General features: G+C 51.8%; 7 protein-coding genes across 7 annotated transcripts; 4 read left to right on the forward strand and 3 right to left on the reverse strand.

Annotated features, from left to right (window-relative positions):
• Window positions 1-391: 391 nt before the first annotated feature.
• On the forward strand, window positions 392-2,117 carry NCLIV_032650 (putative solute carrier family protein; the record flags this gene model as incomplete). Its single annotated transcript, XM_003883461.1, has 8 exons — window positions 392-518; window positions 615-691; window positions 814-875; window positions 1,012-1,187; window positions 1,345-1,455; window positions 1,555-1,625; window positions 1,752-1,797; window positions 1,978-2,117. The coding sequence occupies 8 exons, from the start codon at window positions 392-394 to the stop codon at window positions 2,115-2,117; spliced, it is 810 nt and encodes a 269-aa protein (XP_003883510.1).
• A 2,479-nt stretch (window positions 2,118-4,596) lies between these two features.
• Window positions 4,597-5,994, forward strand: NCLIV_032660 (hypothetical protein; the record flags this gene model as incomplete). Its single annotated transcript, XM_003883462.1, has 4 exons — window positions 4,597-4,759; window positions 5,096-5,369; window positions 5,507-5,742; window positions 5,888-5,994. The coding sequence occupies 4 exons, from the start codon at window positions 4,597-4,599 to the stop codon at window positions 5,992-5,994; spliced, it is 780 nt and encodes a 259-aa protein (XP_003883511.1).
• Window positions 5,995-6,997: 1,003 nt separating this feature from the next.
• NCLIV_032670 (Protein LSM12 homolog, related) lies at window positions 6,998-8,299 on the reverse strand (the record flags this gene model as incomplete). Its single annotated transcript, XM_003883463.1, has 5 exons — window positions 6,998-7,105; window positions 7,226-7,312; window positions 7,423-7,552; window positions 7,778-8,021; window positions 8,119-8,299. The coding sequence occupies 5 exons, from the start codon at window positions 8,297-8,299 to the stop codon at window positions 6,998-7,000; spliced, it is 750 nt and encodes a 249-aa protein (XP_003883512.1).
• Window positions 8,300-9,549: 1,250 nt separating this feature from the next.
• On the forward strand, window positions 9,550-13,644 carry NCLIV_032680 (putative diacylglycerol acyltransferase; the record flags this gene model as incomplete). The annotated part of the gene is made up of 10 exons (XM_003883464.1): window positions 9,550-9,833; window positions 10,015-10,166; window positions 10,351-10,424; window positions 11,766-11,851; window positions 11,967-12,072; window positions 12,163-12,282; window positions 12,399-12,501; window positions 12,614-12,733; window positions 13,227-13,264; window positions 13,558-13,644. 10 exons carry the CDS (start codon window positions 9,550-9,552, stop codon window positions 13,642-13,644), a joined length of 1,170 nt encoding a protein of 389 aa, XP_003883513.1.
• A 1,237-nt stretch (window positions 13,645-14,881) lies between these two features.
• On the reverse strand, window positions 14,882-16,305 carry NCLIV_032690 (hypothetical protein; the record flags this gene model as incomplete). The annotated part of the gene is made up of 9 exons (XM_003883465.1): window positions 14,882-15,053; window positions 15,115-15,174; window positions 15,228-15,324; window positions 15,381-15,409; window positions 15,473-15,596; window positions 15,655-15,701; window positions 15,761-15,861; window positions 15,917-15,984; window positions 16,035-16,305. The coding sequence occupies 9 exons, from the start codon at window positions 16,303-16,305 to the stop codon at window positions 14,882-14,884; spliced, it is 969 nt and encodes a 322-aa protein (XP_003883514.1).
• Window positions 16,306-17,250: 945 nt separating this feature from the next.
• Window positions 17,251-18,933, reverse strand: NCLIV_032700 (hypothetical protein; the record flags this gene model as incomplete). The annotated part of the gene is made up of 1 exon (XM_003883466.1): window positions 17,251-18,933. One exon carries the CDS (start codon window positions 18,931-18,933, stop codon window positions 17,251-17,253), a length of 1,683 nt encoding a protein of 560 aa, XP_003883515.1.
• A 1,125-nt stretch (window positions 18,934-20,058) lies between these two features.
• On the forward strand, window positions 20,059-21,260 carry NCLIV_032710 (putative protein phosphatase inhibitor 2; the record flags this gene model as incomplete). The annotated part of the gene is made up of 4 exons (XM_003883467.1): window positions 20,059-20,153; window positions 20,380-20,485; window positions 20,843-20,878; window positions 21,060-21,260. The coding sequence occupies 4 exons, from the start codon at window positions 20,059-20,061 to the stop codon at window positions 21,258-21,260; spliced, it is 438 nt and encodes a 145-aa protein (XP_003883516.1).
• Window positions 21,261-23,510: the final 2,250 nt, after the last annotated feature.

Here is a 23,510-nt window from a genome sequence, read left to right on the forward strand (position 1 = left end):
CCATCGAACTTTCCTCCCGCTCTCGGCCTCCCGAATCGCTCATCGGCTGCCGGCCCTGGAACTGAGCGTAGGGCGAGATGGCGACGCCCCAGCCACACAAGAAAAAGTGTCCACCGACACAGGGGGTCACCGTATCCTCCACAGAGTGTCTTGCCTGCATGCTGCCTGCATCAGTTTCACCGTCTGCATATGGTATACTTCCAGTCTGATCCTCACGGCGGCAAATAAATTCATGTTCGATACGCTGCAGATACCGCTTCCCTTGTCTGTCACCTTCCTTCACTTCTCCTTCACCTCACTGATTCTGCGCCTTTGCTTCTGCGCCTTCCCCAGCCTCCTTCCACCCCTGCCTTGTTTACCTCTGTCGTCGCTCCTTTCTGTGGTTGCACCGATGGCCGTTCTCGCGGCAGCCGACGTTGCCCTAACTAATTTCTCGTACCACTTGATTCCCATCAGCACGCTCACGCTCATCAAGTCGTCTCTCGTCTTCTTCACCTACATTCTGTCAATCGCATATGGTAAGTGGAAGATGGTGTGTCCGATGGTAGTTAGCTTTTGACGTTCCTGCCGTAGACAGCAAAATGCTGCAGTTGGATCCCTAATTCCTCCAACAGGCCCTGAACAGATGACCCCGCTCTCTCCTCCTTCTTCAGGCTTGGAACGGTTCAGATTGGGCATATTTGCGACCATGGTAAGAGTGAAGGCTTCCGATTGCGATGCGTAAACACGTAATGCCCATGCGTACCAGGTGTTTGGAGGATGCGTCTGTTGCAGCCCATATTGGCCGGAAATTTCGTGTTTGTTTCCACTCAGGTGGTCATAATGGGGAGCATCTGTGTCACGGTCCCCAAAATGGAAGTGAAAAAGTTTTTCGGGTAAGGAATATGCTGGTCTCTCCTCGTGTACGGCTGCGCTCACGTGCGAAGGTGCCTCACCTTTTTGGAAAGCTGACACGTTTAAGTGGGACCAGTCTGATTTGCGCCGGATCGTTTCGCATGCTTCTGTACTCAGGGTTGCGGTCGCCTTCGGAGCCGTCATTGTTGGCGCCCTGAGATGGGTGCTGGTACATCGGGCCTTCAAACGCTACCCGAGTCTCTCAATCATACAACTCTTACTCCTCATGCAGCCCTTGGCAAGCATCGCGCTGTCTCCCTTAGTCGTTTTTTATGAAATTCCTGCATTCCTAAGTAAGGACGCTTTCCAGAATGTGAAGTCATGAGACTCAAACCCCGTCGGCCCTTCTTGGATTAGCCCCCGGGCGTGCCGAGGATGCGTAGCTGAAACGAGTACACCCAATCTAGCATAGACTATGGCAGCGGTGTGTGGTGTGTTTCTGTGTATTAGGTTCTCTGGCAGATGCTTTTGATCCTTCAAAACTGTTCGCAGCCGCCGTCGTTACGGCATTAGGCGTGGGGGTCGCGGTTGCGGTCGTTTTTTCTGAGTTCCGTCTTGTTGGTAAGTGCGATTTGTGCCAGCAGGTGCGAACCCAGTCAAGATTGTGAGTGAGTATGTGTTTCACATCTTAGTGTATTGTGTGTTGGGCGACTGCTTCAGGTCTCACGTCGTCGGTATCGCTCTGCGTGGCGGGTGTGGGGAAAGAAGTGTTGACAATCCTGATGTCCGTGGTAAGTTTTTCATTCTGACGTAGTAGATGGATACCTCCTCTGGTCCGTTTCAGTTGGTGAAATGGTCAGTCACTCGAAATGGAGTTGACCGTACGTTTACTGGGCATGCTTGCGTACCCTGCGCAGGTGATCTTCGGCGAAGTCCTGTCACCGGTTGTCCTTCTCGGAACCCGTAAGTAATTTCCTATAGTTCTCTCACTGGCGGCATGGGCACATAATCTGAAGGAGCTGCAAATGGCGTTTCGGAGTGTGTTTCTTCTCGCCCCAACAGTCGCTGGCGGGGATCTCTATCTAAAATCGAATTTGTGTATGTGTGTTGTTCGGCCGTATCTGTGTATTGTGTTCTACTCAGTGTCTTCGATCGCGGGAATACTTTTCTATTGTTGGTTGAGATACAAAGAGTCCTCTTCAGGAGCTCGAAGGACCAGCGAGGCAAGGCGGTTTTCTCCAAAAGATGTTGACGAAGCTCAACAGATAATGGAAAACCAATAAAGCAGGTTGTTTGCTGGGATTTTGGGCAATGGCGTGCGGACAGGGTGGTTATATTATCGCTGCTGACTCGGTATCGAACAGTATCCGCGGCCAAGGAGCGGACTGTTCAGAGGCGGATACAACTCTAGTGAGTTTTGAGCTGTTATGCATGTGTTGGTCGTGTCGCGTTTCTGTGCGGCGTTTCTCTTGTGGCGAGCAGACAGGCACAGCAAATTTGTTTTTCCAATCTCTTGTCTGTTATTGTTTGGGGCTGTTCAACTGGTAGGCTTTGTGGTTTGACAAGAGGGTTTTCAGTAAGGCTCTCGCTCTGGATGCGTTTTCTGCCTATTCAACTGGTAGGCTTTGTGGTTTGACAAGAGGGTTTTCAGTAAGGCTCTCGCTCTGGATGCGTTTTCTGCCTATTCAACTGGTAGGCTTTGTGGTTTGACAAGAGGGTTTTCAGTAAGGCTCTCGCTCTGGATGCGTTTTCTGCACCGCGTTCTATGGGCTCCACCCTCACATCCCAGATACTGTAACCGAATTTGTCGTTTATTCAATGAGGCTTCACAGCCAGTATGATTTACCTTGAAGTCCTCCCGGGGCACCAGTTCGTCGAAGTCTCCGGCGGGGCAACTGGGAATGCCACATGCCGTATAGCACACATCGCCAGGTCTCATCTACAAACACGGGAGTCCAGTTGCGGTACCAGAAGCAAACTCACTTCGTGCTTACACTAGTTGCAGCATTATCAGGGCACTCAGGATTTGCAGTTTTTGACAAGCTGCACAAGAACCGCCTTTCCTTCAGCGCACACCCTGAAAAATGAAGGAGCGTCAATCTGAAAAGTGTTAAGGGCGCCTGTTGTCTGTCATACCTTCGTAACCGGGGGTGGTCGCCTTGAATGGCATTGCAGGGACACTCAAAAGGCGCTGCCATGCTTTAAACCGGTTATCGCATGCAATTGCCACGCTAATCTGCATGATGCTTCCTACTTTCAGCTTGGCCACTACATTTTGCCTTCGATTCCGTTTCCGAGCATGAAGACCAACACACGGTGGAAGCGGTTGCAGACTCCGGCTGTCTCGAATCGAATGTACACAGGTGGTGCTGGGAAACTGACAATCGCGTTCCTACTTACAATGTGTTCGCTGCATAGAGGTATGGCATGACCCGTGGTGCTACCCGTATCTATGCTACATCCATGCTATAGGTAGAAAATCACGACCCGTGACCGTGACGGTAGACCGACCTTGAAAACCGTTGGAAGCGAAACCCAACAGCCGTATGCATTAGAGCACAGCAGCACCACACGAGAAGCGAGAGATGGCCCTCCATTTTGCCGGTCAGTGGACGTCTTAGCCAAAAGTGTGGATCCTTCGTGATGTAAGGGGCATAGGAAAAAGAGGCTGTGGTGTACAGACAGGGCACCGGTTCCAAGAAACAACCCTATTTGGGCCGACAGCTCCTCTGGGAGGAAGCCAGCAGGCGATGCTCACGTTTGTGACTGACAACCCTTTGCACTGCTACACAGTTCATGCTGTGGTACACACTGCCTTCGACATCGGCAAGCGCGGCACCCCCGGGTAAAGGGTTCCTCCCTATTGCACAGGTAACGCCACAACCCAGCCACCGCGTAACCGTCTGGGGCCTAGAATGCTGCTATGACAATCCATATGGTGACAAAAATTTGACCATCGCCCATCGTGTGTCAGCATTAATTCTTGAATTATCAGCTTTACTTGGTGTCACATAGCTGGCGGGGACGAGCACGGTTGCCGCGGAAGATCGTACTAGTTCCTTAAACGTTTGAAATATCCACATCCCCTAAGGTTCTTCGAGGGCGCATAGACACGTGATCTCATCAAACAGGAAAAATACTGTCGTCTGTTTCCAGACGCATGCGCTGGTCCACTCACTTTCCTCCCGGTTGACCGCGCAGCTACTTTCCGAAACGGCACTTAAAAGAGCCACTAATAATTTGGCTGTCCCCCCGTCCTAGTAGTATGGATTCTGGCACCAAAGGATCGCATTGCACGGACTGCCACATTAGCATGCGCAGTCAAATCTAAGAATAGCCTGTACTACAGCTGTACGCTTTTCTGCAGCTGTTGCGGTTGCATGTATTACGGGTACCGTTGTTGCTCTGCTACAGAGCCTTTCTGTGCGTGCTTTGCGATGCAAACGGTATTCGTCTCTACGTACGCTAGAGGTCAACTGCTGCAATTTTACGCAATTGCATGCGCCTGCGATCCGAACCAGGATACTGTTGGCGGCGGAGGCCCCACATGCCGCACGCAGCCTGACAAAACGTCGGTTGGTTTCGGTGTACCCGCACCCCACCGCACGTGTCCTTTCCCTGCTTGCAACTTGGACCCTCTTGTTCGCGCTGTCGCTGAATTATTCCTTTCGTCTTTCCAAGCAAGTGTGGCTCGTGCGGAGAGCACACTGTTTTCCGTTTTCCATCGTTGCTTGAAGTGCTCCTCTACCGCAGACAGCAAAAATGGCGATCGGAAAGAATAAGCGGATGAGCAAGGGAAAGAAGGGGGGCAAGAAGAAGATTGGTGATCCCTTCTTGAAGAAGGAGTGGTATGACCTGAAGGCCCCCACCCTTTTCAACGTCAGGAATTTTGGAAAGACCCTCGTGACAAAATCTCAAGGGACCAGTAAGCGATCGCGCATCGAATCTGCGGGGAGATTACAAGCCGCGGACTCGCGTGTGTACTCCAGACGCCGTTCTCTTCTGCTGGGAAAAGAATAATGAAATGGTATCAAAATCAGTGTCACCACATGTACGCTTACAAACATATCGCGTTTTTTGACAGAGCTGGGTATGCCCTTTGAAAGGCGCAGAGTTTTTTGTGAGCGTCCTTCGCTGCTGTGGGCGTACTTTTAACGCGCATGCTTTGATGGTCTGTGATGCAGCACAACCAACGGCAGACTCGCTCTTTCGAGCAATGTAAAACAGCGAATCCGGTATCGTGTTGCTTTTCTGTTATCAGAGTTGGCCGTTGATGGTCTTCGCGGACGCGTTTACGAGGTGAATTTGGCGGATCTGAACAATGATGAAGATCAGGGTTTCAGGAAGATCAAGCTGTGCTGCGAAGATATTCAGGGCAGAAACTGCTTGACTGACTTCCACGGAATGGACATGACTCGTGATAAGATCTGCTCTCTGGTCCGCAAATGCCACTCGTTGATTGAGGCATTCGTTGACGTGACGACGTTGGACGGCTACACTTTGAGGATGTTCTGCATTGGCTTCACCAAGAGGAGGTGAGTGTTAAATTGGCAGCGTGAGATCCCCCTGCATTGCCTGCATCACTCCTCGAAAGCCGTTTTCCGCAAATGTGTCAGTCTTTTCCGACACCCATGTTTGGGTATCTGGGTACTGTATGTACTTTCCACTGCAGACCGGACCAGGTGAAGAGCACTTGCTACGCACAAACGTCCCAGATCCGAGCCATCCGCAAGAAGATGATGACCATCATGTCTGCGGAGGCGTCCAAATGCCAACTGCGCGACCTCGTCAAGAAGTTCATCCCTGAATCGATCGGCAAGGACATCGAAAATGCTTGCAAGGGCATTTTCCCCCTTCAGAACGTGTTTATTCGCAAGGTGAAAATGCTGAAGAAGCCGAAGTTCGACCGTAAGTCATTCTCACAGATACGCTACCGTTCTCTCTCTTCGTGCGTTGCACGGATCGGCGTCTCCCGTTTAAGCAGCTGGGTAGCCAGGGAGGCTGTGCTGCCGGTTCATTCTCATGTTTTCTGTGTGTTGATTGTGTGCTGCAGTCACCAAGCTCATGGAGCTCCATGGTGAAGTCGAAGACGTCGGCAGGAAGGTCCAGGCAGAGTCCGGCGAAGCCCAGAATACTTTGACAGCGGAGACCAAGGCTTGAACTGTTCCATGTTGAACAGTTCGTTCGACAAACGGCCATGTTACTGTTTTGTGGTTCTCACAAGGAGGACGCTCGTGCGTGCTAATTATTGCCGTACAGTCCGCTTGTGGTGGCATGCCAAACCTAGTTCATGAGTGTACTTTTTCTATTCCTCTACAACTTTCCCTGCAACAATGGGCCACTCTACAGACAGTGGATGTGCCCTTGCTGAGCTACGTACGGAGACCGTCTGATTTCGCATTGGAGGTCTGCTGCGTACGAAAGGTCTTACGCTCTGTTAGCTTGAACTACACAAGTTGACTGCTGCATTGCCGCAGCCAATCGCCAGAAAGATCGCGTTCAGTCGTGCACGGCAATCAGCATAGTGAGCTACTTTGCACACACTCATGCTCGGTCTGGTCCGCGTAATGCTTGGGTACAGCATCTGTGGAACTATGGGACTCTAAAGCTGTAGACCGCCAAAACCGGGTGTTCCTGCTAATTGAGGTGCTCGCGTACATAGTATCGGACTACACCTAGGAAAAATGTCACCTTATCGATGCCTCGCCAGGAGAGAACGCAAAAAGGCATTATTTTACCATAGTTTATAGCATCCCTTCAAACAGTGTCTCAACATACAGTTCGTTTGCATCTCACCGCTGACCCGTGGCGCGGCATCGAGGGGCCTTCAGCATCCATCGACGCTTTATTCCCCTAGAACGCCCGTCACACCCATTAAGCGGTAGGGCAATTGAGGTCCTGTACAAAAGCTTGAGGCTTCACTTGAAGTCACTATGAATGGAACGAACATCTGATTCAAAGAGGAATTCCCAGCTCCAATAGCCTTTTTAGACTAGCCCCGCGAGCGCTTCGTGCGAGCTACCAAAGACTTCGGAATGAACCGCTTTGAGCCACTTCCCTAGTTGGTGACGGAAGCGGGAGGCGACCCCCAAACGGTAAACTGACGGGCCGAGAGAACCACGATTGTGGTTGGCCCCCTCTCGGCAGCAGGAACATCAGCAATTCACCCCACACGACTTGAAACACTGTCGGTCGCCGAGGGCCCCCCATCTGCCGGCTCGACGGCTTCGCGCGGGACGAGAGTGCTATCACACGCTCCGTTCGCCAGGTTCTGAGCCACAACGCAGTAGGGGACAGCAGGTGCTTGGTCAACTTCCTCATTGCGAAACGCACAGGTGAGACAGTCCAGGATCACTGCCCGTGACGACATGGAGGGTCAAGCGCCACTTACCGGGGCCGAAGCGCCGCCTGGCAAAAGCGCGCCATGCTGTGGCTGCCGTGCTGCCTCGCGTTCTCTTTTTTGTCGAAACTTCATGGCCTGCACAACGTAGATCACCCAAACAAGATGCGAGAGTCATACATGTAGAGCAAAAGGAACTCCGCGAGTCTCCATGCTCGACCAAGCACGTGCTCCTCTGTAAGGCTTACAACGTTAGTGATCCTTTCCTTTGCGCGTGCGTCCCGACCAGAAACGCTAGACGGCTCGTAGGGCGGTCTTATGGTAACCTCCAGGCTTTGAATAACAATATCTTGGCCCCGCCATACGCAATCCGGATGCCTGAAGCCAACAGAATCAGAGAAAACACCTCAAGCTGGAAGCATTCTTTTAGTACACAGATCTCACAACCAGCTCTCCTAAACGGTCCCTAAAAGTTTGCACCGCCTCCACGCGGACCTGTTGCGACACCGTGAAAAAATCTATGAGCAGCAGGCGCTACCACACACCCAAGTTCCAGAAGGCAGTAGGCGTAGCGCTCTGCCTCGAAGGTTCGAAGTGACGTACGTTTTCCAGATGAAGTCGAAGAGATCCTGGGCCTCAGCAGTTACTCCGACGCCAATTGTGTACTTGCGCTTCTCGAATTCTGCGATGGCGGCTTTTTCGCTGTGGTCAACGACGCCTCTGTCTATGGCGGGGGGCTTGGACAGGTTCTGTCGCGCGTCTCCATTCTGTCTTTCGGACACCAGATCTACGACAGCGCCTTGCCGAATAACGTGAAAATTTGCCTTTCCTGGTTCCGTGTCTTCCTCTGCACAGACAAAGGACAAGAGCAACATCAACTCGTCATCCCCTGCATGGTGCGAGCTCACGCTGTCCGGCAACTTTCGTGTGCTCGCGCTCCTTACTTAGAGTGATCAGGCCGGAGGGCCCTTTCTCGTAGCAATACAACTCTCCCCGAAACGTCTCCCCGGTTGTTGTCCGGACAGACACCGGATACCCCAGGTCGGCAGAGAAGTCGAATGAAGGAGGCAGCGTAGAAGTCGAAGACGGCATTGGAGCAGGAGGCGCACTCGCCTGTAGTGCCATCTTATGATGATACGGTGGACCCCAACATCGGCCACACAGGCTCAGCTGCCGCACGTCAGCCTCTCCCTCCCCCCCCCCTGAGCTCGGGCGGTAAGCAAATGCCGGAACGAGTACAACGAGTAGGATTGGTTGAACCCGGTGCTCATCCCCGGCACGGTGCCGCTGGGTTCTGTCTGGGGGACTTCGCCACGCAACTTGACGGCGGCGCCCTGTTTTCCGGCATTCGAAGCGGGTTTCTCCCTCGACTGAAGCCGAGCAAATGCAGACGCACCGTAACCTCCGGAGACCTGGAGCCTTCCACCACGGGAGCAGTGACGAGGAGGCGAAAGGCATGCACGTGGAAGCAGGAGAGGGTGTGCCGCCCAAACGCAAAGAGCTGAGTCATCTACGGTCAAGATGAGAAGGTAGTCCCCGTTAGCGCTCTCTATAAACTGCAAATTTACCAGAAACCAGCGTCTTCAGCTGCTACAGGGTCATGCGGGTCACGGTATCGCTGAAACAACGTAAACCAGAGTATGAGGGGAGTGCGCCCCGACGAACTGGCGACAGCAAGAACCTTCCATAAATACAAGGCGAGCGGATAATTCTATTGCGTGCTTCCCCACGCTTCCATGTCTCGTCGAGACTGAGAGAAACCAGCTTGCAGTCGGACGAAAGCCGTGAACTCCGAAACTTGCCAGCCATCTTTTCGCAACGGATCGGGGAGCTTTCCCTGGCTTCTATGTCGGCTGTCGCACTACAGACGGTAGGGCGTGGCCTTTGCCTCTCCGATTTTTGTACTGAATAACGTTTGTTGTGTTCTCGATAAAGCACACACCAGAATTTGACGCGTTTCTCCGTTTTGTTTTTTCCGCCTCCGCTTGTGAGCACTGGGGGTTACGGCAAGAAAAACTCTTTTTCGTCGATGCAAGTCTTCGTCGTACATCGACAGAAAGCCGTGTTCAGCGTCGGTTCCATCATACACCTGACAACATGCTGCAGTGATCTCGAGAATTCAGCTGTGTGCGATCTCCGTTAGTGCCAGTGTTGATTTGATTTCGTCACTCTGCAATGGATGCTTAATTCCTGGGGCTTTCAGTACGCCCTCTTCAGTTTCAGAGTACTGGCTGACGCGGCGTTCAGACACTCACCGCTGAAGGTTGGCAGAGCTGTCGAAGCCACGTCCGGGGGACGACTCGACCTGAAGACCCAGGGGGTGTCGATTCTCGATTTAAGAGTCTGTTTGAAAGCTCTAGATGTGTTGGCCCACAATGGCGGATGTCACAGCGGAGAGGAAGACAAAGGAGGGCTCCATTCCGGTCAAACGGGATGCCAGAGGAACTTCTCTGGAGATGGAACGAAAAGCGGCCAAGAGACTGTGGCTGAAACAGCAGGACACAGTAACACGATTGGAGGAGCTACAACGACTGCATGGGGAAGAAGTTCAAGCGGAAGAAAAGCATGAACATTCATTCGATGACAGAATGCGGCTGCGCTCAACAGATGGCTCTCGACGCCCCTCAGCGGTTAATTGTCTTCACGACTATAGAGGCAGGTGAGTAGCGTTCTTCTAAATATCTTGATATCTGTAAATGCATGCGACGGGATGCCATGTGCCGATGGAGTCACTGGACGAACACTGGGCTGAGAATGGTAGCTCTCCGATACCTCGTCGAAAACCCCCCCATATCTGTTCGATCGCGTGCACCTGCGTTGTGTCCTATCTTCTTTTTCAGGCCTCTGCATGATCAGCTGCATGGCGCATACCGTGCAACTTTGTTATCTCATCATACGAAGAACTTGAATCTAAGAGGTTTCCTAAACCTCTTTTTTATTCTGCTGTTCGTCATAAACTTCCGCATGATCACGGACAACCTGATGGAATATGGTGCGTTGGTCTGCTGCTGCGTGATAGCGTCACGGTATCCTGCAACTTTTGGCTAAGGAGTTCTCTTCACTTGTCTGCCGCGACGCAGCGGCGTTGATACGCCTGGGTAGAGGACGACATCCGCTTATGTGTGTGAGGTTTGTCATGTCATTCCTGAACCATGTCGTGCATGGACTGATTGCAGGGCTCATGATCACGCTTCCCTCGAGCTTCGGAGACATTCTCTCAAACTGGCCAATGCTGCTCTGCTTTCTCCTGGTGAGAAGAGTTCTTGCTTCTGTTGTTTGGTCGCAGCTGTGCACAGGCAACCGCCATGCCAAAGTCGTAGGGTCCCCACGAGCAAACTCCACCAGTGTGCAGCGTTGTGGTTTTCCTCTTGGTCGTCATCTCGTTCGCGGCAATCGTACGATCAGAACTGGTCGACCCGACGGCCTTCAACCTGGCACTTTTGCATGGGCCCCCGGTCAACGGGGATTGTGTTCTTCTGCTGGCAAGATGCATTTTTGCATTCTAGGTGCATTCGTCATCGAGCGATTCGTGGCGGCGTGGGTCCCCCACCTTTTGGATTGGTCCGAGTGCGTCCTTATCGGCCTAAACTTCTTTCTGGTCTTCATCGTGCCATATCTTACCGTTTGCAATTCTTCTCCCTCCCCCGGTAAGCCCACGGTTTATATCATTTTGCTGCGGACGTCAGAAGGAGTTTAAGGCGCGTCCGGGGCTTAGGATGAGAGCCAAATGGCGTGACCTGAGCTTCGACCACGATGCTGTCCACATCAGCTGAATTATGGGGGCAAGCGAGGGTATCCGCTAGAAATGGCATGTCGATCGTCCTGTGGTGTTCCTTTCCAGCATCATCCGCCCTACTCTTGGCCTTTTCCATCGTATGGCTATTCAAACTCTTTTCGTTCCACCATGTGTGTCTTGACGCCCGCCGAGCTCTGAGGTAAGATTGTATGGCAGCCTGCTAGTGCTGCTCGTCTTTTTATGGTCTGGCTCATACGTGCCTCAAGGATCCAATTCTACGATCCTCCCGTCAAGCATGTACACCTTAGCATCGTATCCTAGTCCGTAGATTCCGGATGCAATAGTCGCGAGAGTGCTTCACCTCAGGAAATGGATTCCGTCTTGTGGTGCTGCCTTTGTGTGTGTGTGTGTGTGTATTTCGAAAACAGGGACGGAGATAATTTCCATGAGCTGTGCTCGAACAGTGAGGTCCGTCCTGTTTTAAACGTTCATTAGTGACAACTAGTTCGACGACGCGACCCACATTTTTCCCAAATGCAAGTGTCATCAGGACGCGAACAGTGAAGATGTTACAACGATGTAGCCGCCCTTTTTGGTGCGTTTCGCTGAAACACACAGCTGCGTGTATTCTGTGTACGTTTGCAGGAGGCTGAGCTTGTTCGGAGGTATCCGCAGTCAATAACGCTGCGGCATCTATACACGTTCATTTGGATGCCAACCATGTGCTTTCAAGTACGTGTGGGTTGAACACATGTGGGGCGGCATGCGTCGATGTAGCATGTTCCTCACTGCAGCAGTATCCCTTTGTGCTACGGAAAAATGCGTGTTTGCGCTGGTGTGTGTGCTTGTTTTTAGTTTTACTACCCTCGAGTTCCCCGTATTAGATGGCTGTCGGTTATCCGTCATGTTTTCGAATCAGCAGCGTGCCTGGCTCTCATGAAGTAAGAGAATCACTGAGTCACACGTTGCCTGTTTTACAAGCACGGATTGCTGCCTGCCAGAAGTAGGCAGAAGTCTCATTTTGTTGTTGTTTTGGTCGTCACACTTCTTGTGCAGGATCGTTGTCGATCAGCACATCGTGCCTGTCGCAAAAAACTCGTTCACGATAACGGAGATGCAATCCATACCGCTAAGCACGCTTCTCGTCCACTTCCTCGATAAGGTACGTCACGGAACCGAGGAAGCCACAACATCGCCTTCGATCCAAATGCAATCCGATTTCCGCACGCTGCCTCCTTGTGCTGCTCTGCAGATCACCAGGCTATCAATTCCAAACCTCTATGTCTGGCTGCTCATGTTTGTCGGCCTCTTCCACCACTGGTGCAACATTCTCGCGGAGGTCACTCGTTTCGGCGACAGGCAGTTTTACCTGGTAAGCTACCTCCTGGAGCGGCTTCACTAGCAGGCTCCCTTCTGTCGGGTACATTGATGCGGTAAGTTTACAACGAAGCGATGGATCATGTGCTTACGATTTCCTGTGGGCTGCAGGATTGGTGGAACGCCTCAAGTTTCGGGGAGTACTGGAGAAAATGGAACTTACCTATTCACCACTTCCTTAATCGTCACATCAACAAGCCTCTTCGTCGAGCGCGTAGGTTTTCCTTTACTTTGGAGAAAAAACTCCAGTAGTCTACTCCAGTCAAGTTATAGGTCCCGCTGCATATTGTTGGATCACGCCCGCTTCGCATTTACTTTTTTTGCAGGTTCTCCGCGAATTGTCGCGACCTCCGTTGTTTTCCTAATTTCCGCGCTGCTTCATGAATACATGGTCACGGTACCACTGCAACTCGGGTGGACAGGCTGGGTTTTCCTGGGGTTCATGGGTAAGCCAAGCAATCAGCAGGCGTGCTCCTTTGAGAGGATTAATGATGTATAGAAGACATTACTTCGCTGGATTGGTTCCGGTGAATTATGTCGAACAGCGTATGCTTCATATGCAGGGAAGAATATTCTTGAATGCATATCGCCTCGTAGGGATGTGTTTTCCGCCTCTTGTCGGCATGTGTGGGTTATCCTGACTTCGTGTCTATGTCGAACAAGCAACATTATGCACGGTGGCCCCAGGCTTGAAAGGCAGAAGACTGTGTTAGTGCCCCGTCGCGACGAGACGCATGAGAGCCAATAATGCGGGAGCCACCGTTCGCAGGGATGGTGTGACGTGTCAGGAGGGGGTTGTTTTTTATGCAACGTGTCACTGCCAACCCGTTCTACTCCCCGGAGAAAGTCCCATCGCGCGTGCTACGAGGCAATGATCGTCGCTCTTGTGTCACACGAAGCATGATTAAGTTGCTTTTGCTTGTGTGTTTGCTTTCGCAGCTCAAGCGCCGCTCACGTATATAACAAATCTTTCATTTGTAAGCCTGTTGAATATATGCCGCGGCACACGTTGTAACGATGGCTTAGACTCTTCATGGAATTCGTGAATATCCTTCACGTAAACTTCTGGCTGTTGATCCTGGTGCCTTCAGTTTCAGAGAAATCCCACCGTTGGAAATTGCTTCTTCTGGTTCATTTTCTGCTTCTCTGGTCAACCGGTAAGTCAAGCAGGCATATTTTGGACTGAGCGGTCAGAGAGGCGATTGTGTTTTACAGCTCTCTTCCTCATGCATACAGTCCATTGTAGCTATTCTCATGTGTTTGCTTGCAGCTTGGTATTCTGATCTATTGGTATCTCTGGGGAGTCAAGCACGGCACAGTGCAACAGCTAGACCCGAGCAAGATACAGATAATGTAGAGGCCTGTCTGCGGGACGACCCATTTAAATTCCAGTTTTGAACTACGCTGAAAATTGCAATCGTCTCGAACAAAGCAGGTAGAGCTCCAGCTAGCTGGACCCAAAGTGTTTGGATGCGTAGGGAACCGGGTCCACAGGAATAACATGGCCGAGCTGCAATGAAGTGTGCTTTCCCACTGCAATGGGACATTTGTTCTGTATCATTTACCTTGGCACTAGGCGTGTATTGCTCTTTGACTATCGGCTTTGGCAATGGAGCCTCCAGTGGGCCTGAACCGGAGACGCTAGCGGCATGCATCTATTTCAGCATCAGATTGGTCGTACCCTGATAGAACTGCTTGCACACCATACAGCAGTGTTCAGGGGCCGACGACGGGACCTGGTAGTGCGTCGCTGGCTGCAGGGGCTTGCTCCCCACCTTCATGTACGTGACAGCGCTTATACGAATGCAGAAGGATTTGAAAGTCTTTGATACTAACCGTCACGGGCTCTCCTGGCTGCAGGCGGCATTGTCTTTGAAGAAGAGCGCGCTGTCCCCTGCAGTCGCATGGCGGGGACTCGACGTGCTGTGGTGGGCGAACTTGTTCGTAGTCCCGCAGTGTCTTCCCAAGGTTTGGGTACACTAAAGTTCCAGTCAGTTTGTTTCCACCGGTGCCTGGTACAAAGAAAAAGGACTCACCCGGTACTTGTGGCGCTTCCTCTTTTGATGCTTCTGTGATTGGGGACGGCAAGAGTTTTTCCACGTCGAATAACGTATCGGGTGTGTCGTAGAGTGGATCTATTTCACTTTCTTCTGTGAATCCGAGCGTCTGGGAACAGCTGACGCAATGCCTACCGAATCTCGGACATTCTTTTGGATAAGGGTGCGACTCATCATATGAGGAATACTGAAGATGTCAACAAGGATTCGTCAAAGCCCTGCTTTCACCGCCTGAAGTCGCGCGCACTTACCTGCGGAGGGATTCGTCTCTGGTTGATGAAGACAGAGAATGAGCAGAAAGGAGGAACCTGAAAGCAGTTCCTGCTTCTATCCTTGTAGCTACCAACATGCAATGACGCAGTTTCCTTACCGACACATCACTGCAGGCACCCTCAATGTCTGAACGGTCGTTGTGTTTCGCTGAGTATGGGTAGCAGCTGGATCGTAACACACCTTCCATCCAAAAGCCGGGACACGCGACAAGCGTTGCCAAGCACTGTGGAAAGCAAACTGGCATTGACATGCCCGCGCTGAGTCCTACACCTGCTCTATCAGCAAAAGCTCTGGGATTCCTTTTATCTTGTCGCTTACCCAAAGGCATCCAGCAAATGGGGAATATACTAGCGCTGAGCGAGGTGTATACAGGGTCATGCGTTGTAATTCCATCAGCGAAGAGACTTGCCAATACATCCCAAGGTAAGCACTAGCGCTGCGAATAAGGTTGTCAGTGTTATAAACATGTGACACAAGTTCGAGCATGATGGGATTACCATATGCGGTACTGTGCTTCGCTTGTCTTTCCAACTTTGCTTTGATATTTCGCTGGGAAGCTGGACCGGCAAGTAGTCTTGAGACTTTGAAAATGGCAGTATATCTTTCCCACCTTCCTATGACACCATTCATGACGGAGTCGCTGACGTCTGCCGTTGTAAATTCGGACATGGTGATTGGATAAAGCACAGATCCGAGGCAATTCGCGCCTGCCGTTCAATATCATCTCATGGACAGTCGCAGAATTAGAAGAGAATTTCTGTACCAGTCAGCATTGGAAGACAAGGTAACGGCCTGCATAGAGGGGTACGTGTGGTTATTTTTGCCGTGCTAGTAAACACGTAGTAGATTTCGCACCGGAGTATCCATACAGGGGGAGGAATAAAGGGAGGTACCACATCGATAACAGCTGCAGCAACGGACTGGATGAGTCCTTTTAGCATCGTCATGGACATCATGGACATAGTGCTAAGGGCAGGAACTAAAATGGCCTAGTTGACAAGCTATGGCTGCATGAAAATATGTAAATGCTACTGTACCTTTTGACCCAGCTTCCGACTGTGCTCTGCCCAGTAGTCCCGTCATCCTGCAGATCCAGTGATATTGCCACAGCTTCGGTTTGCCGAAAGACAGTTGCAGCCGGACCATTTCGTGAGATCGAAGCCAAATGCGTTCCGGGCTGGGCCTCCTGGGAACTCAGCTTGGCGCTCGACGGGTTCTGCATGTGTATTTTCTCCCTTGTCGCACTACAGTACAAATGAGGGAAAAGTGCGATCATTTCAAGGCAATGCTGAAGCATACGTGGGGCTGAGATATATCAGTCTTGGCCAGCGCTTGCGTAAACCGCAAGGATTGACCCTCATCCATAACTGGAAGGGCAAATTGTCCACTGGCATGAGCAGAACTATTGCTTACCCACCTTTGTTCATGAGCCAGTTGTATCCCTCGATATCGAATAGTTCTAGTGCTGAGTCATATAATTGCTTGAATTGTTGTATTTCTTTTGGACTCCCTCCTGTTGCAACTCGAGCCAGGTCATCCGGATCCGGCAGCAGCCGGAACAGAGGATCATCCTTTGTGTAGTGTACAGCGACTTTGTCCGGGACCTCGTGGGCCGTCTCACCCCCACTCGCCTGCGCGGCTGCGAGAAAGACGAACAACAGAACACCAAAAAAGGTCATGTTTACCATCCTTCAACACGTTTGGCAGCGCCTGGTCTAGGGTGGGATGGATAAGTTTCGCAACCCACGGCATGATAGGGGTGGGAAACCAGTAGCCGAAACCAGTGCGTCGCCTGTACGTACAGGTTTCAAATTCGTTGACTAGCATGCTGTATCCCTTGTATATCATCCTTCTCGTAGCAATGTAAAAACAGAAGGATCTGTTACGCACACCACTTGTGGGTCTCCCTTGTTAACGCGCAGGTGTGAGTGTCTCCTACATCGAATTTGTTCGCATGAGACATCTGTAGCTATGCCTTCTTGCTAGCCATTGCTCGACGCTTCCATACACGATAGGGGCATGACTCTTCCCTGTTTCTCAACTGATGTCCCTCGCGACGAAAACAGGAACGTGGACACAATTAGTTGATTTCTGTGTGCGAATGACTAGGGGACACATTTGCACTCGCCGCGTAATGGCCCGTCTTGATTCACTCGGTCGCCTGACAGATTGCCCAATACTGGAAAACGAGGGCTAGAGAAAAGCGTTCTTCACTACAAGTGAGTCAAGCTAAATTTTAAAGTCGGGGACTCGTGCATTGGTCCTCATGTCAGGACTTCATCGGTGCGTAGCTGTTGCAGTCCCATCGTCCCTGCTGACTTCACGTCTTGCGCCTGCAGCATCTGATGCAGACGCGACATGTCTATCGTATGACTGCCTCTTTTTGTGCTCCCATATGACGGGTATCGTCACCGAATGCGGACACTGTTCCGAGTGGTTTCGGCACACGGTACCATTGGGTAACAATGCACTCTAAACAGGATTCTTGTGTGATTTGCCTCGAATTATTTTGGCAATTGTTGCGTCAGTTCACTATCTGCCGCCATCCTTCATAAACATACCACCAGTTTCGTCTTGGTGGAGTCCCGACATTTCTTCACGAGCACAGCCGATGTAGACACATCGTTTGACAGTCAGATAACTGGGGGAGATCCGATGTAATCCACGGCTGCACAGTCAGAGACTTCCCTGATTCCTTCAAAATATTCCCTCACTTGTTTTCGCTGTTCCCTTGTCCAAAATGTCCAGCATATTACCCACCTAGTTTGCTTCCCTTGACGAAGTTCTTTACAGCGAAATTCTGCCACACTAGGAGGGGCGTCAGTTGGTGTTACAGATTGCTGTGTCCCTTCCTCGGATGAAGCCCGCCCTTTCTGTCCGGTGATTGCACTCTTCCACAACGTATGCATATGCTCCACCTGGTCCGGGCTGTCAGCGAACGCGCGTAACTCTTCCCAAAGAAATCTTTTTACTGTTTTCACAGTAGATGCCCTTGCCACCAATGAGGTGAACCACATGAACTGAGAGCAGAATTCTCGGCTCTCACGTATCATACTCATGATGAAGTTGAGCTCGCCGCCTTCGCACACTATCTCGTGGTTCTGGGCCTCAAGAACCCGAAATGGGCAAACATTAACCTGGTCCGTAGATTCATGGAAAGGTGGATTGCACATAGAGAGTGCAAACATCTCTCCGTTCTCGACTACACCAGAGAAAAACTTAACTGGATCTTGCTGGTGTCGCAAATGCACGCACGAGCCAAGGCCATTGAGATTGACGTTTTCACGCGCTAACTCCAGAGAACGCTTACTGATATCGGAGCCTACAAACGTCCATCCATACTCGGCGCAACCCAGTAGAGGATACACGCAGTTTGCCCCAACACCAATATCCAAGACCTTGATATGTTTACCACGGAGCGGCTGTGCTTCTTGTGCCGCACGCCGGACTGCCGGGGAATCACCATCGCGCCCGTGAAGAGCCAAGTGCAGTGCGCCCTCTTGTTCAACATCGACCAAGAGATCGGCCATGTGGTGTATATAATTCGCTCGCGAAGGAATACACGGTACAAGGAAATGTTCGTGGCTTAAAGGTAGTTCAAACTTCAGCCCGTAAAACTCCATCATCAGGGCTTTGGCGAGCTCATATAGAGCCATGGTACTCGTCATATCAAGAGAAAAGCCGCCATGCTTTTTTGGGGCAAGGTACTTCTTCAGATCATGGTACTTCTCTCCGAGCGCTCCGTAGTCAACAGTACCATTGCTGTGCCTGTTACGTGGATGCATTCTATTATTGTTGCAAGAATACCGCGCAGCCTTTAACCGCTTCCTGCTCTGATATTCTATAGCATCTTCACAAACTTCTACGGTCACTGAAGAACTTTCGGTTCCGGCGAAGCACGCGCTCGCACAGCGATCTGAAACACCTTCGGATCGTTGTATCTTGGTCTCCGACGTTATGTGGCTTCCCGCATTCTTTCTGTCCAGTCGAAATCGGGGAACCATCTTCTGTTTGCCACTCTCAACCCGCCGAGTGCTCGTGCGTTCCTCATGTTCCGCCATTTGAGCTGATGGAAAATGATCCAGAGCCGCCTCGGCGGCGGCGTTTCGCTTCCGCGGCATCTCCGGCCCAATAACGCTGCGGGAGCAGCTGTCACTACCTTGGGCTTTGGAGCCCCGAATGCTATCAAGGCAGGACTGTTGACAAACTTCTTCACAAGCGGTGACATTTCCTGAAAGATGCCACGCGCAGACACTGGGCACGCCGTTCTCTGTAAACACGCTGTGGAAGCAACCTGCGTCACATGTAAACTGCATGATGCATTCCTTGTGGCTCTGAACAACTTCTCTTGACAGCAGTCGCTAACTTTGCTCACCTTTGTCCGGAAATCTCTGAGAGCCATTGCAGTTGTGCGACACGTCGACAACTTCCCTGTCGCCCTCATGTGGCCCTGCACGAGACTCCGGTGGATCATTCCTGGCAGCTAGCTTGCCATTCTGTTGAGTCCCCACAGATAGAACGCCTATTCCCCGCTCCATTGCTGCACCGAGACTCCAAACACCGCGTCCTCAGAATTTGTATTGCCCAATGCACGACCAAATAAAACCAAGGGGCCTGGTGAACATGAATTATGCCGGTGGCCAGGCAGCTTGATAATGGCCGACTCGCTGCAACACACGTTCCACAGAGCACATGAAGGCGGATCCGCACAAAAACTTGTGTTTCGGGCGCGTCTGATTGGCCACAGCGTCCATGTTTATCGAGTTGCGCATGAAGCAGAAGACGGAGTCGTGTGTCACCGACGATTGACTATGCAGCGAGAGGCGGACGTTGCGGTGCGCCCTGCTTGTTGGTGCCGTTGTGGCTGCCTGTAACAGTTTCTCCTCAGGGATCCATTTTCAAAAACTTGATTTCTCACCACCCCCTCCAAACGAACAGGTAAGTACGGCAGCGTCCATCTGGAGGAGTGGGAAAGACGAGGACCAACGACCGGATGTTTACGCAACGCACAACAAGAATCCGTGTGCCCATTCAAGGAAAGTGAATCTTACCTCATTTTGCTCATGGCGTTGCATGCACGGCGTCGGTGCCAGGGACTGTTCACCGCCTGCATGCGCTGGGTCCGCAGTGTCGTAGCTGACCGCAAAGGCAGATGACCTTTTCATCTGCCTTTGCGCCGCCCATTCAGCAAGACCGTGTACACAGTTTTCGCCAGCAAGTTGATTGCTCGGAATGGTTCCGTGCGGTTGCATAATTTGCCTCAAGTGTGAAACGCTTCTGTCTTGGGTTGCCGATCCAGCACGGCCGACCAACGGTAGGAGCCACGCAGGCAGGAAAGCCTGCAGGGCTGCAAGCTCCCGCCCTCAATTCCTCGTGAACAGGTCCCGCAGAGTCTTTCTCTACAGTTGAAAACTGCCAGATCTGCAGGAGAAACAGAGAGAATGGAAGTGGCAGGGAAGGCCCAACCAAATGGTTCCGGTGCACAGCCGAACCATAGTGCGATACGGAGACGCACACCTGGATCTACAGAAGAGCAGTGAGTCAACCAGAGCCGATGAGCTCGCGCACTGATGCTCTGGAGTAATTCCAGCAATGCTGCCTTGAAAACGGGGCTTAGAATTTGTACTGTTGAGCGTCCTGGCATGCTAACGAAATGGCCGCAAATCACCGAAGGCGGCACGAAAGCCCTGGCTGATTTGCACGGGCATCCGCCAGCAATGGAGTGAGCCAGCAGCTGGAATGTCCTTGTCTGTGTTTCTCAGAAAGCACCTGACGTGGGATGAGGAGGCAATTGCCGAACACGATTTGGAGCGTGGGACCCGCATGAAAATCGATGAGCCGCCTACCCCGTATCACCGGCGAGGATCGGTAGGACTCTTCTGGGGAAACTTGAACGGGGGCGGGCAGCTACGGGGATACCGCGTTCAGAAAGCTCCATTCCCAATAGCACCTTCATCTGTGAGGGAGTAGATACTATGCAGGAGCAGCGTACGTATTAGGTTGGGTGACGTTACAAAAGGACCAGGTACGACGCTGCGTAGAAACGCGCCCAGTCCTTGGCAGAATATTCGTGACGGCAGAGTGTCCGGGACGAATGAGAGCGTAGTGGCTTTCAGTTTTCTGGGATGCGCCATTCCCTCCGTGCGTAAACTCGAAAACCTGCTCAATAGGCGCCGCTTATCTGGCAGTTCCGTTTTTTCCATGCGTGCTACCATTTTCTTGCAGGAAGTCGAATGCGATGATGAACAAGATTCGCTACCGGTAACAGCACATCTACACCTCACACCCATTCGCGAGAGGAGGCAAGGAACATGATTCGCTGGTTTTGCGTGTTGAAGGGGCTAAGTGATTCCGGCAGAAGTCCTGTGTCATCTGGTCTTTAATGGAAAATGAGTGCGCAGTCCACCTTCCCCTGGTTGTGCGTTCTCCCTTCTGTCCGCAGCCAAGCGAAGCTGTTTCCGCTGCAACCCTTCAGGCGTGCCTCGAACATTTAGAGGTGAACGAAGAAGGGCAGGCGTTAAACGAGGAAGAACTTGAAGAAAAACGGCGCCACGAGTTTGAAGAGAAGCGGAAAGAACACTATTGTGAATTCCAACGCGTTAAGCTCATGCGAGAAGCATTCAACGAGGAAGAGGAGACGTGACAGCCTAAATTTTGAGGTCATCAGTCTGTGGCGCAGTGTATATTCTTTTGAAGAACGGTTCCTCGTGTCTGGGGAAAACGACAGGAGTCAACACTTGACATCGCGGTCAATGCCTGTTCGCCGGTGGTCACGAGCGCTCTTGTGAGCGGCAGTTTGCCTTTCACCTGGTGTGGAAAGGCCAGTTTTCCGAATATATGTCTTTCTGCCATCAAGTAACACAGCTTGACTTCGTCATTCGAGTTGCGGAAGTTCTCTTTGAGCCTGTAGGCGTCGAGGTCAGCTTCATACAAGACTGCGCTCGCAGCATTTGGCGTGCACTAAACAATAACCATTGTGACAGGCCGACGCTGATCATGATAACCCCCCTGTGCGTCACAGGCAGGATTCAGGTCGCCTCTAACGACCACTCACTCGAAAAATACAGACGCAGGGATATATGGTTCCCGTTTCACTCGGATTCTACAGTCGGTGCTCTACGCCTCTCATGTGGCTACTTCTTCGAAAGCCCACACAAAAGGTTCAGTGTGTATTGTCGTAGGCTGGAGAGTTCGGCAACGTCGCCTTCGAAGATAGAGACGCAGCGTTGTTGTCACATGAGATGTACTTGTCAATGGTGGCGGTGTTCGCACTGTACAAGAGACGGTCACTTACAGTCACGCAGAAATCCTGGGAGCTGCGTCGGATGCCAGTTTATCAGAGGTTACGTTACGCTCTGTGGCATACATGTTTTCGCGCGCCAAATTGCACCTGCTCTCTTTCAACGAAGTGGTCCACTATACAACCGCGTCAGGAGATATGCAGCTGACAGGGCCTGGCTGTCCTGATTTTACCAGAGATGCACTGTCACGCCTCGCTCGGCGCCGGTGGCACATGCGGAGGTTGTCTGCGTTCTCCCTCGGGTCCTGAAGACGCTGACGCCCGCTGCATCCCTACTTTTCTGTGCCTCCGTGGCACGCATCTGAAGCTGCGGGAATCTCGGCCTTATTTCGCCGTTGTCTGCGGCAGGCATGTGAAATCCCTGGTTCGAGCAATTAGCTCATTCTTACCTAACGCTTCACACATGCGCCGAAAGAGATCGCTCCGATATCGGACAATTGACATTCTGGATTCTCCGGACTCCCGTGCTGTTCGGGAGTGAGGGCAACTGGGAGCGGGCCTGTCCAAGAAAGCCGTCCACTCCTTGCACCTGCCAGCTGATCGCAGAAGGAATGTCCTAGTAGAGACTCTGTGTCATCCCGGCTGAAAGAATACCAGCTTATTGAGTCGACTGTGGAAGCCGTTTTGTCGGTTTGTACCTTCCACCCCGTCGCATGTAATAACGAGTGGTCCGATTGTGCAAACCGCCCGGGGGACGACTGTCGAGCCGGTGTTTTTCTTTCGCTGGAATCCTGATGTGTTGAATTTGACACACCACCAATCTTGTATACTGGACTAGGGGTAGCAGGCGCTCCGTTGAAGTCGGAAACCGGATGATGCAATGAGAAATTCGCCAGGCAGTTCGAGTTACCAGAACGTCCCGTCGTTGGGATCCCCCGGCAAACGCGTGGGACTCGAGGCGAAACATTTTTCCGCGTGGGCAGGCTACGGCCTCTGTCAACAATCGACGCTTCCATCGGAGAGCACAACACCAGCTCCCCACGAGAACATCTTCCTCTTGCGTCAGTAAAGCGGCCAGCGCCAGTAGGAGTGTTGGGCATCATGGCGATCTTTGGGTTGTCTACCAGTATCGCCGGGCACAAATTGGCAGACGACGACGAAACAGTAAAGCCTGCGTCATGTGAGAGCTCGCTAGCAGCTCTACTGAAACATTTCGCATAAGCGTCTCTCTTCCTAACCGACTCAGCACGAATTGACTCGCAATGGCTCTGCGACGAACACTCTGTCATCTTTTCTGGTTTCAGTCGAAGAACAACATGGGTCTTTCCACCTGAATACGGCCGGCATCTGGAGGACGCCTTGGTGGATTGATGCAGCGATGCAGACTCCGCAGAGCGCGGTTGACTGACTGATGGAGAAGCCGACTTTCGAGGTACCGTCCGATGCGTGTCACTGTTCAAGATTAAATCACTTTCTGATCTACTGGCAGTAAGGCAGCCATGTGGGAAACTGCTCGAACACCTGTTACAAGCGCTACACTTGGTGCACAGGTCAGCATTTGCATTCTTCACACGATTCTGCCGGATCTCTTTCCGGAATCTTTCCACGTCGCACACACGGCAGTCGTGATGAGAGGCCGACCACCGGCGTGCA

The sequence above is a fragment of the Neospora caninum genome, chromosome VIII, assembly GCF_000208865.1.
Source record: "Neospora caninum Liverpool complete genome, chromosome VIII".
NCBI lineage: Eukaryota > Apicomplexa > Conoidasida > Eucoccidiorida > Sarcocystidae > Neospora > Neospora caninum.